Here is an 11,876-nt window from a genome sequence, read left to right on the forward strand (position 1 = left end):
CGTAATAATGTGCACGCACACACACACACACACACACACAAACAACCATCTTTTGCCCCTCTCTCTTGACGGTAACACAAAATCCAGTCTTTTTAGCTGAGAACTTTAAAACCATCTCTCAGAATTAGATGTACACTTTACCAGCTTTGACAAGCCAACATCCAAAGTAATAAGAGGAAGCAAGAGCTGAAGGCAAAGACATCTACCACCTCCAGACATCCGTGACCAAGTGACCGCTCGTCCCTTTTGAAATCAACCTATAATGGGGAGAAATGACGACCAACGCTGTGGAACGCTGGCACAGTCTCTCCCTGCTCCCCTTCCTCCACTCCCGCAGTAGGCTTCAGCCCCGAATGGGACCCAGGAGTCCAGTCTTCTGAACTCGCCACCTTGCATCAGGGGTCTCATGTCGTATGCAGTGGGGAGATCCAAAGTGCACAGTGTCTTTCAACAAAAAAACGTGGTCACCATGCTGTCTGACGTCGTCTGACCTCAATAAGGTCATTTCATGAGAGACATGCATGACTGTCGAGTCCCTGATATCTGTTTTGTGAAGTCGCCGTGTGCCGGCGGTGGCTGAGGTTCAGGGCAGGTAGGGACCCTTATGATTTGGTCTGGAAGATGGCGTCCCAGTCAACGGGCTCTGCGTTGGCCACCTCGTTCTTTGGGATGGCGGGGAAGAAGGACTGCATCTTCTGTCTGTACTCTGTCAACTGAGAGAAAGAGAAAGCTGAAGGTTTGTTTTATGTGCAATAATGTGTACAGCATTCAATGTTTAACTTGCTTTACGGGGAAAGCAGTGGCCACAAAAGAGGAAGGTTCACGGGCCTAATCATCATGCGTATTGCACTGAAGGACGTATGGACAGGCAGATAATAATACTTTTTATAAAACAATTGGGTTCTATCGCGTAATTTAGCTGTTTCTGATTGAACGAGAGACGTTCCATGCTATAGGTTATTCGTCAATATACCAACAGTTACGGGACTTTTCACAGCTAATAATAAATCACTCCGCGATGAAAAATTTGCGTTGATAACCCTTAATTCAAAATTCTTAAAATTCCAAACCACTACGTTGACAATGGAACTATTTTTTGTTGCGGAGAAACAATGGCGAAATAAACCATTTTTAATCAATAACTTTGTGTTGAAATGTTAATTTGTTGACGGTAGAATTGTTTTATAAAAGCAATATAGCACTCGTGCGGCCTCGGTGGCTACGGCTGAACACCACCCATGGGATTATCCCTTACCTACCCCACTCCCACTCATGGTAGATTGCTTAAATAAAGCAGTTTGTAAAACATTCCACATGATTGACAATAAGGTAAAACAGAAATGAATGTAAAATGCCAGGGTGGAGGACAGCTGATGTATTGGGAAATGGTTTGTCATTTGGCTCTAAGACAGGCCCTGTTCAGTGCAGTCTTCCTGGTGTGCACCACCTGATACTCACACTATGGACGCCCATGGCCTTCCAGACAGCGAAGGTTATCAGACCCACACCACACCAGGCATAGAGGGAGCCCCATCCCAGGGCCCGCAGAGCCAAGGACGCGCCGCTCTCCGGTACCACTGCAGAACCCACCATACCCTGGCAGAGAGGACAAACACACACACATCTATTTATAGGGTATGTGTTAGGAAGCACACCGATCCAGGGGGGAAACTTCAGAGCTTGTCTCTACACCTTTGGGACATAATTCATATGAACAGCTGACATCATTGAGTCTTGTAATGTGTCATTTTTCAGACTCGAGGGTTTTTATCTCGTGTTAACAGGGACAGTAGCTGTAACAGACGAGGCTGAAAGAGATGAAAATAGCCAAGAGGACCTGAGAAGGGGAATGAGACTGAACAAGCCCAATAGAAAACATAAGCAGTACATGCAACAGAAGACAGTGGCTTGAGAAAGTATTAAACCCCCCTGAAAGTCACCACCATTTTCTGTTCTACAAGATACTTACACATATTTTCCCAATCAGTATTGTGACACTTACACTAGTATATTGTTAAGTTATTTGTCTACTAAAATTCTAAATAAATCAATTACTAAAAAATAGAAAAAGAGCTGCTTGCATAAGTATTCAATCCCTATACATGAATACTTTTAACAAGTCTTCTGAAGTGAGACTGTTTCAGCTTTGCCCATTGTTCTGCAGTTTTCCCCATTATTTTGGCGGTCCTGGACAGATTCTCAGTAGGATTTTGATCAGGGCTTTTTAGTTTAACAAGAGACTGCCACAGGTGATATTGTGTAGATTTGAATTCCATTCATCCTCTTCAATGCCCAAAAGTTCCCCATTCCTGCAGTCAAGAAATATCCCCACAGCATGAGGTTGCCACTGCCATACGTCATGATTGGTAATTCAATTAGCTATTATTAAAACCCATCAAGACCCAGCCACAATTTTAGAGGAAGAATTAGTCACTGTCTGCGTGTCTGAAGGATGGCTTGTTGTTGATAACGAACTCAGACACTGCAGTGCAACCATTATGCTGACTCTGGTAGGGCATTCTGTAGTGTCTCTCAAAACATAAAAACCAACCCTGGAAAGATTTAGCTTCAGCATCCCTCGACTGTCCAGTGGATTGCCGCAATATAGAATTACTGTGAAGTTAGCACAAGGACAAATATAATTGATATGAAAAGCAGTTTTGACATCACTGTCCCACAAACAACTGCATGAAGTCAGTAGATGGTGACTCATTGGGTTTTTGCTTTTTTTACCACTTCATAATGTTCTGTGGTAGTCGTATTTGTTTTGTGGTAGTCATATCTGTGCTAGTCTTTTAAATACTTTCAGAAGCCTGTTCTAAGGGTCACAGTGACCTCACAGACGCATACCTCTGCTCTTAATCTAATTCAGCCACTTTAGGAGCCACAATTAGTCAAGATGTTTACAGAGACAAACCCAAAGTTTAAAAATAGAAGAAAAAAAAAAAAGCTCAGCTCCTTGGTGCACTGCAAAATATATGGCAAAGGTTTTGAATTGTGCCACCTCATTTTCTGTGAGGATTTGCAAATCTATGTCCACCCATGTAGACAAGTACATTTTCATTTCTAACACACCGACATTACACTACTCACTATGTTACTTAAACTTTAAAGTGACCACGACCTCCACTGACCTTAAAAGATAGCCAGTTGTGTGACCTTAATGGTGGAGCTATACTTTTACCCATAATTATCACTGCATACCTAGCAAGTAAACATTATTGAAAGTCGTGAGGTTAAGTGACTGAAATCCGTGAGCCACCCACACACAAACAATAAAATACAACATGTGCAAACATACTGTTACATTTGCACAGCATTTTTTCAACTGGTCAATGTTCGCCCTATAGAGGTAAAAAGATTGTTCTATGATGATCTGCTGTTAACTGAAACACCGTTGACTGTAGCCTTTAAGGTAGCAAGCAACTAAACTCCTGCAGGGTCTGTCTGCGCACAGTGCCCATGACGCAAATGTCATCATCAGCACAGTCCACGCAACACCAAAATGTTGTGTCTGTGCAGAGTTGTGTGTGATGGCTTTGTATGTGCATGCAGGTTTTCAAGCACTGGCTCAGGGTCAAAAGAAAACAAGATCTATGTATTAATTTTGCAGACACTTTTATGCAAAGTAACTTGCAGTACAGGTGCACAATGTATGTTTGCTCCATGGGAATACAACTACCAGATGCTGATAAAAATTTAGTTTTGTTTACTTATGCTTCATAGTTGATCAGATTACCAGTATTGATATTTTAAGGTAAGTAGCGATTGCTTTTTAGATTACGGTGTAAATGGTTATGAGCGAGCAGACAAAACTATAGACCAATAAAACCTGAGCAGTCTTTACTGTAGATTCACACGACCTCGAGATATTATTTCTAATATTGGGATTGAGCTTGTGCTCTGAGGTGCGTCATCAACAGCAGAACAACCGGTATACTTTGGAGACATCATGCGCAAGTCCGTGTCCGCATTGCGCGAAGCAGTATCCGCGGGAGTATACTACGCAGATGTCGTGAGCCGCACTACTTGTTTATGCAATTGATTGTTAAAATCCATGTTACGTCCGTGACAAGAGAAATGTTGAAAATCCTTCTCAAGGATAAAACTTAAGAGTTGACAGGTATCAATAAGACAATAATGACGTCTATACACAATATCAGCTGAGGATTTTTCTACAAAATCGCAGCACACTTTAGAAGTACCATACTGACTCGTATTTTGGCTATCTGCTCGACATGCAGGTAATGCCTTTATCATCAACTTTGAAGTTGCACAACTGACAGATTGAAATACTCCCTTGCTAAACCAAATCCTGTTAGATTTCCAAGGGGACATTCAGCGAAGTCTATCCAGTTATGTTATAATCATTCAAATGATAAATTGGGTATAATCATAGGCTATAGTGTTAAAGGAACGTAAATAGTCAACTGATCACGTTATTCAATAACACAGTGCGGTCAAGAGATGTCTAATACCTTGCTGAACCATTCGGGACTCTTCTTCTTCGCCAATGCCAGGGTAGAGCCAAACCCCGCAAACATACCAGCTGTTGCCACAGTGGTTAGAAAAGCACCACCTGTGAAACCACAGTCAAGGTTGAGCAATGTGAACTATCGCCAATACAGGCTAACGTTAGATGTTAACAAGGTTATAGTGGTACAATCTTAAATTTGATTAACATTACTTCATGTGTCAATGAAATGTATCATATTATTGTTTTTTCTATACGTAAACTACGCAAATTGATCAACGTTACATGAAATCGATCGCAAGGTAATCATCATACCTGTATCGAGAGGACTTGGCTAGTGAAGTTACATAGAAAGCTAGCTAGTAGCAAATGTAAGCTAAGCTAATCAGCTAGCGTGTCCAAGAAACAATCAACGACAACGTCAGCTAAATAACAACACCATCGCAGCATAGGGTACAAATATGCCTTTTAACAGTCATTCTCGCGCACCTGTTAACATCTGCATTTTCGCTTCATCAACCTCTTCTGCCATAACTTGAGGCTTGACTTTCAGTGTGGTGTGCTCTTTCTCAGCTGTCATCTTCAGCTTGTCCTACCTCTACAGCCTTCCGTGCTGAACATTTAAACTGGACTATGGTTCCGTGTGTTTTTGTCCGTTTTACTGATGCTGCTGTGGAGTTCAGGTTCATGCATTATCGCTAGTGGGCTGTTTTCTGTGAATACGTCTGATGTAGCCTACATAGGTGAACTAAAAGTTTGGTAAATAAGCGTTATTTGTTGGTGACTAAGTTGGAACCTACTGTGGCTACTAGACCAACGAAAAATGTGGCTTTACAACTCTTCGCAGCAGTTTGTAGATAGTTTACCACTCAAGGAAATATACACGAATAAATGAGTCATAGGTCAAGAGTGGGAACGATACATGGTATTGTGTGGATTTGCCTTTACAGCAAACAAATATATGTAAAAGTAATTTAGATGACGACGAAAGTAGGCTTCTGCGAAACGTTTAAAATACAATAAAATCATACGCGATATGATTAGCGAGATCAATATCCTACTACATTTCCAGTGGTTCAACGCGCGGCTCCATTAGGGTTGTCTGACAGGCTAGACTCTGATATTTGGTGGGCAGTAGCCTATGCGTGAAGGTGGCGGGCTCCATGCTTTCGCGATTCTCTGGCTCGAGTTTCCACCCCGTGAATTAATGACAAAGGTTAAGCTCCATATTGCATGTTTCAGGGCTTGTTTCTTGTAGTGGTATAAAAAATACCCTACATTGCTTTGCGCTCGTAGACGACTGCAGCAGACAACACGCTTTGTTTTCTTATTTATGGAGAGACGCGCTCAGCTTCTTTGCATGGATGTTGCATTTTGTGGCCGCATCTGATTCGACGGATGTTTCAGCATTTTAACTGAAGCAGGGTTTCATGCGATGTAATCTGTGGACATTTTAAAATCACCGTTTCTTGCCTGTCAAGGGATAAAGGGACACATGAAGGACGTGTTTGTTATTTTTCAGAAAAAACACGATTTCTCGTGTTGGTTGGATATTTGGGGGATTGCTTACATTGAAGCTTGAACAGACATTCTCATTCGATGTAGGGTATAAAATCGACTGGCGATTCGTTTTACATTCAGTCTGTAGCCAGAAACCATAATGAAATTAATATTTAAATGTTCCGACACAGAGCGTTTGGTAAAGTAGCCTAGCCTAGCCTACCTGTCGTGGTGGAAGAATATGTTTTCTTTTAGTCCTATTCTCTGCTGAGTTCAAAGCCTATTGCCCCTCGGTTTCACATGTGAGACAAAATGTAGCCTGTAGGATACAATTGAGCACTGCCTGAACGTATCGTGAGGAGCTATTATTTTTTTCTTCTTTTTTTTTATCTTTCTTAATTCACGCTGCCAAAGTTGAGACACGCATCTGTCCATTCCCTTGTTATGGTCTCCTGTGACTGCCCTTGAATTCCTTTCTGCTTGAGCCTCGTAAGCATTAGACAGATGCATCTCGGAGTTGATGAGCCCGTTCGGGAATGTCAGTACAGTCAGGTCTGCACGCGAAATTCATCGCCAATGGAGACGCCACATAAGAAGAAGATCCATACAAGAAAGTGGCGAGTCTTTCCTGGACGGAACAAGTTCTACTGTGATGGGAGGTTAATGATGGCAAAGCAGACTGGTGTCTTTTACCTTACTATGGTTCTCATCATGGTTACAAGTGGACTCTTCTTCGCATTTGAGTAAGTCATTGTTGTGAAGATTATATGTCCATACTTAGGAATAGACCATTGCATGTTTACTCACACTGCCGTTCAGTCAATGTAGAAATTACATACAAAAGTTATGCCGCTGTACGTTGCCGAGGTATTACATTTTTTTTCCAGGTTTGTCCATTTTCACATGGGGTAAGAACAGTTGTGCCTTCAATAGTCTTAACTCTGACCTGCAAATACTTTCACACACTTTCTTACCTTGTCTACAACTAGGACCATTATTCTCACAATTGGTTGTACAAGACTGGCTGGGATTGAATGTAACGTGATGGAAATATTTTGCAATACAAACTGCTTCTCACTGCTCACCGGATAACAGCAGCACCAACAATGTAGGCTTTTCTCAGAGAGGCACTGTGCCTGCCACTGACCCGACCACTTCACCACTCTGGCCATTTAATACTAACCAATGTCATGACGTTAAAGTGGAAGAATTGAAAATCGGTAGAATTGGTTAACCCTACATATTCAACGCATTTTTGATGAGTTACTTGTGTTCCTCGATGATGTTAAACTAGATGGGAGTCCCAACTGTATTTATTCCAATGCCATCAAGGCTCCCAGAGCTCAGATAGCTACAATTCTAACAAGATGGTCTTGTGTTCTCTTTATTGACAGCCTTGCTTTAAAGCAGGAATAAGCCATCACTCATTCAGTTGACTCAGCCTAGCAATCCTAGTTCCTTGTTCCCAACCATGGTTTGGCATACACAAATTAGATTTTGTTCATTTCATCCATTTTGGCTCACAAGAAGTTATAATCTGATGTAGATGCCAACCATGCCATATCTGGATAAAACTTGATCAAGGGTGATCAAGGAAAAGTCCTGGCACTGAAACCCTGTGGTTTTAAAAGACCGTTGGGAATTGTATTTGACTTTTCAGTTCAGCACATTGTGTTAAGGGTTGGCTTCAATATAGCATAGAATAGAATAGAATAGAATTTTTATAAAGATCCATTGCAAGCAGTTACGAAGACCTCATCCTGTTATCATGAGACAGAGCCAAGTATAGAAGGAGGGTAAGAACGAAGTATGTGCATCTCCGATCTAAGCATTATTCCCTTTCCCCCTACCTCAATCTTTTCATCTTTTATACGCTCTACATTCCTCACAACTTCCCAGATACCACAATTTGCTGTTCCCGTTTCCATGGAAACTTGTTCCAGCAGCTTTTGTGTGTATGTGCACGCTCTGCTACAGCCCCTTGTCACCTAGGCAACCACGAGCCAACCCCCAACCCCCCCAGTTTTAATCTTTTGCGCTCAGACGAGTCTCATTGTAGGTGGAACACGCTATAAAAGTAACAAGTTCCCCCAGCCATCTGACTCGACCCTTAGGAATTAACCATGTAAAACATCCACCCACGTGGTGGAAGGGCTACAGCAGTCAGGGCCTCGTCTCAGGGAGACTGGACATCAATGCTGCGGTAAAACACATGAGTGGTCACACTGTTCTCCCTTCATGGCTGGGGAGAAGGCTGTGATTGTCTCTAGGCTCAGACATGGAAATGTTGTCCACCAGAAAATGCCTGGTGATTGGAGAATTTGATTCATATTTGCCTGGATCGATGCATTGGACTTTGGGTGTTAGCATTGTTCCAGCAGTAACTTCTAATAACATTTCGACGTTGATTAGTTTTCATGACTATATGTCTGGAGAATCTCGGGAATCTGGGAAACAATGACTTTCACTTTATGGGCCTTTGCCTGGTCACAGATCCATGTTGATTTGCTTGCATGACATTCTATTTGAGATCTCAGAAGGTCCCCAGATGCAGACGCAGTGGGAGGGTTACTGCAGAGAGGGACAAGACATACAAACAACTGCCAGAGGCCAAGTCTCTGTAACTCAAAGCCCCGTGTCCTTGTAAAACGTCTGTTTTCATCAATACAACTCTCTAACCGTGGACGAATTTGTTTGCAAGCACTCCACCATGCGTCGAGTGGAAATAGCCCTCTCGCATGACAAACATACAAAACATTAATTATCAGTGCTCCAGACGCCATCATCAAAGATGGTGTTTCCCTGGGAAGTATGATGCTATTTTGAGCCCAGGGCTGATAACATCTTGCCTCTTCAATCTAATTCAGTTCAGAGGGTTCCAGTTACTAAGAGTAAAGATTGCCAACTGGATCAAAGCATTGCGTTTCTGTGGAGAAAGAAAATGTTCATCTACATGTTGTTGTTGTTGTCCTTTTTAAAGGCTCAAAGCATAGCTATCTCCATTCAAGTAAGAGTTAAATTATCAGAACCCTTTAACCCTTTGATTTAGTAGCCTCAGTATTGAGAGGGATTTGGCAGATGTGTTGTTTTCTACCTATTTGTGATCCTGAGATGCAGGGCTGATTGGCCGGTAAATTGACTGGTAATAAGCTTCATACTGGGTCAACTGAGTGTTCACCAAATCACGGAGTGAAAATAACTCTCAAAGAAATTCTTCACATTTCAGTGATTTTGCTAAATGACTTAATGGCGTAAAGGTATTGCACGCTGTTAAATGTTGAAAGGAATATGAAGCTACTGTACCTAATCTCTCTGAGACTATCTCGGATCTCGCCACGATTGAATCTTCTGAGAAACACCCGCGGAGAATTATTGGAATCTGTCCCCTGAGCCAAGAAAAACAGGATCTCATGCCACTCTCTGTACCCCATGTACAGCAACTTCACACAGATGAGAGAACTTTAAGTTCTGTCTGATTGTGCTTTAAATAAAACAGTCATTTCAAGCCATCTGTAGTGGGAGGACAGAACATCATATTGACATTTGCATGCACTGACGTTAAAAAACAGCCGACTTCATACAGATGCCAATGTACAGCACTTTGAATGACCTTTGTGTATCGAATGCTGCACAGATTAACATACTTTTCTTTGTGTACATACTTTTGAGTCTGTTATCACATGGGTTGATATTGAGAGTCTACTCAGAGAAGGTATATCACTGATGAAGTGGCGTGAGGTTCATGCTTGTTAACCTCTGGCAGTGTTTGCGTTTGAGGGTTTTCAGCTGAGCAATTACTCCAAAGGGGACCTTTTTAAAGGGATCTGTGTTTTCACTGTTTGTTTAAACAAATGTTTAAACCCCGCCAACCAAAACTGAAATGTTGCTATTATTTGCACGCTCTCATACCAAAAGTCAACCATAACAGGTTTGCCATTGAAAGAACCGGCCCCTGTTCACGCCCATGCTGTGGTGGACGAGGGGAAGAGTTTGAGACATTGAGTGGTTTCCTTTAAGGTATTATTGAAAACACTGCCACTGTCCAACACCTAATTCAATTAGAGGTTGGAAAGATGCTAGTGTGTACTCTAATGTAATTAGTGTTTAACCTAGAGCTAAATGTGGTTTAATTTGACTTAATGTGCTTCAGGATGCTGGACTTTATTTTAGGGTTACGACGTCTTTCCAAGCAAATGAAGTTCAGTCGTGAAATTTGCCACCAAAATAAAATTACTTTAAAACAAAAACATCAGTGTTTGGGCTAAACCTATTGAGGACTTTAACCCACTCCACGACTTGCATTACTGATCCAGGCAAAACTAAATTGTAGTAATGCACAATTGTAGCATGATATCACAAAATCAAAGGAGCTAGTCTCTTTTCCTCATGGTTTTTAAGCTATGTGCACTTTAATGTGTTTACTTCCTTTCTTGGTTAAACAACAAGCAGGCCACTTGCATTGTCTGTATAGATGGCAAAGCTAGCATACTTATATTACCATTTAGAATAGCTGAAATCTCACCCTTTAGTGGTGTGTAGTTGACTGTAGTGACACATGAGAATCATATCCATGTCACCATATCAGTGTTTGCTCTCTATTCCCGCCCGCTGCAGCTGTCCGTTCCTGGCTTCAAACTTGACCCCGGCCATCCCGGCCATTGGAGGGGTGTTGTTCTTCTTCGTGATGGGGATGCTGCTGAGGGCCAGTTTCAGCGACCCTGGCGTTCTTCCTCGGGCCACCCCAGACGAGGCTGCAGATCTGGAGAGACAGATAGGTAACCTCTCTTGACCACGGCTGTCCTCTGCTCTCAAAGTGTTTTCCACAACATGTGGGTTTTTTTTGTTGTCAAAGAATATGGAAAGGCCTCTAGCAAATTCCAACTCTAAAGGTGTGAGTAGATAAGACAAAGGGTCTTTGGGATTTCTTTGGGTTCTTGGCTTCATGTTTTTTCTTTCTTTCTTCAGTACTTAGTCAATAAATGGTTGTATTTTTAATGGCCAAGACAACATAGTTTGCCTTTCATCTGTAGCTCAGAATAAAGAACTCAACATCTGTTCTGTTGGTGTAAGTTGTTGTCTCACTATGCCACAGTTCTGTTATTGCACCTCACCAAGACACCATACAAGTTCATTTATATATATACTGTGGACACTTACATCACTTACTTGTATTTTATTTATATCTTCTCTATCCTTTATTCATCTGTCTCTCTGCTGCTGTTAACACCCAAATTTCCCTGCCCGGGGATCAATACAGTGTTCTCTTATCGTATCTTATCTAAATCTTGCAGTCAATACTGAAAAGTTCTAGCCATCAGTGGCTCCATGGGACAAGCATTGGTTTTCCTTCTCTCATGCCATTATGTGCTGTGTCTTCACTAGAAACACCCCCTTGGCATAACCACTTTAATTAAACTCTGACTCTGAGTAGCAGGGAAGAGAAATAATTACTTTGCGACTGTTTCAAAGATCTGAAGCTTTTCGTTTTCTCGGGCAAGTCTATTATTAGAGGAAAGCTTTGCATGTGAAAAGCAGCCATCCATTTTCAGCAGCTCCTGTGCTATTTTTAACCAATGCATATCCTGCATTATGCACCATTCTTCACTCTGTGTTGGTAACTGACGGTTAATTTGGTGAATACACTTCTTGCACCATTTCATTCTTTAGACGGAACGAAGCAATTTGTTTTATGCGCCGCGAGTTTCACATCTTCTGCCCAGATACCTTGTTTTCCCCTTCTCAATTCGCTCCTAATCCCATCTCACTTGATAACAACTTTTCTTTCTTTATTTATTTCACTGGTCCACAGGCAAATTCCTGAATAGAGTTTCAATTTCACGGATTTCAGTTCTCATGTCATGGAACTCGCGGCTGAACAAAGTGACTCTCGCTTTCTGACTTT

The 11,876-nt window shown here is 41.8% G+C and overlaps 2 protein-coding genes across 2 annotated transcripts in view; one reads left to right on the forward strand and one right to left on the reverse strand.

Annotated features, from left to right (window-relative positions):
- Nucleotides 1-565: 565 nt before the first annotated feature.
- On the reverse strand, nt 566-5,065 carry tmem242 (transmembrane protein 242). Its single transcript, XM_080860598.1, has 4 exons — nt 4,964-5,065; nt 4,479-4,579; nt 1,459-1,596; nt 566-713 (listed from the first exon to the last, which is right to left on the reverse strand). Exons 1-4 carry the CDS (start codon nt 5,052-5,054, stop codon nt 603-605), a joined length of 441 nt encoding a protein of 146 aa, XP_080716724.1. The 5' UTR covers nt 5,055-5,065; the 3' UTR covers nt 566-602.
- A 1,413-nt stretch (nt 5,066-6,478) lies between these two features.
- Nucleotides 6,479-11,876, forward strand: part of zdhhc14 (zDHHC palmitoyltransferase 14) — a gene marked incomplete at both ends in the record, with an annotated part of 18,072 nt that continues 12,674 nt past the window's right edge. Inside the window, 2 exons of the mRNA XM_080833492.1 lie at nt 6,479-6,717; nt 10,589-10,749. Coding sequence (XP_080689618.1) covers nt 6,479-6,717; nt 10,589-10,749 — 400 coding nt within the window. The remainder of the gene's footprint in view (nt 6,718-10,588; nt 10,750-11,876) is intronic.

Source organism: Sprattus sprattus, assembly GCF_963457725.1.
Source record: "Sprattus sprattus genome assembly, chromosome: 2".
In the NCBI taxonomy this organism is placed as follows: domain Eukaryota; kingdom Metazoa; phylum Chordata; class Actinopteri; order Clupeiformes; family Clupeidae; genus Sprattus; species Sprattus sprattus.

Excerpts from the sequence above, each read along its gene's own strand:
- tmem242 (XM_080860598.1), bottom strand. The coding sequence starts at position 5,054 with ATGACAGCTGAGAAAGAGCACACCACACTGAAAGTCAAGCCTCAAGTT. Across the intron at positions 4,580-4,963 it reads GAAAATGCAGATGTTAACAG|GTGGTGCTTTTCTAACCACT; the intron begins GTGCGCGAGAAT and ends GTGGTTTCACAG. Across the intron at positions 714-1,458 it reads AGGCCATGGGCGTCCATAGT|TTGACAGAGTACAGACAGAA; the intron begins GTGAGTATCAGG and ends TCTTTCTCTCAG.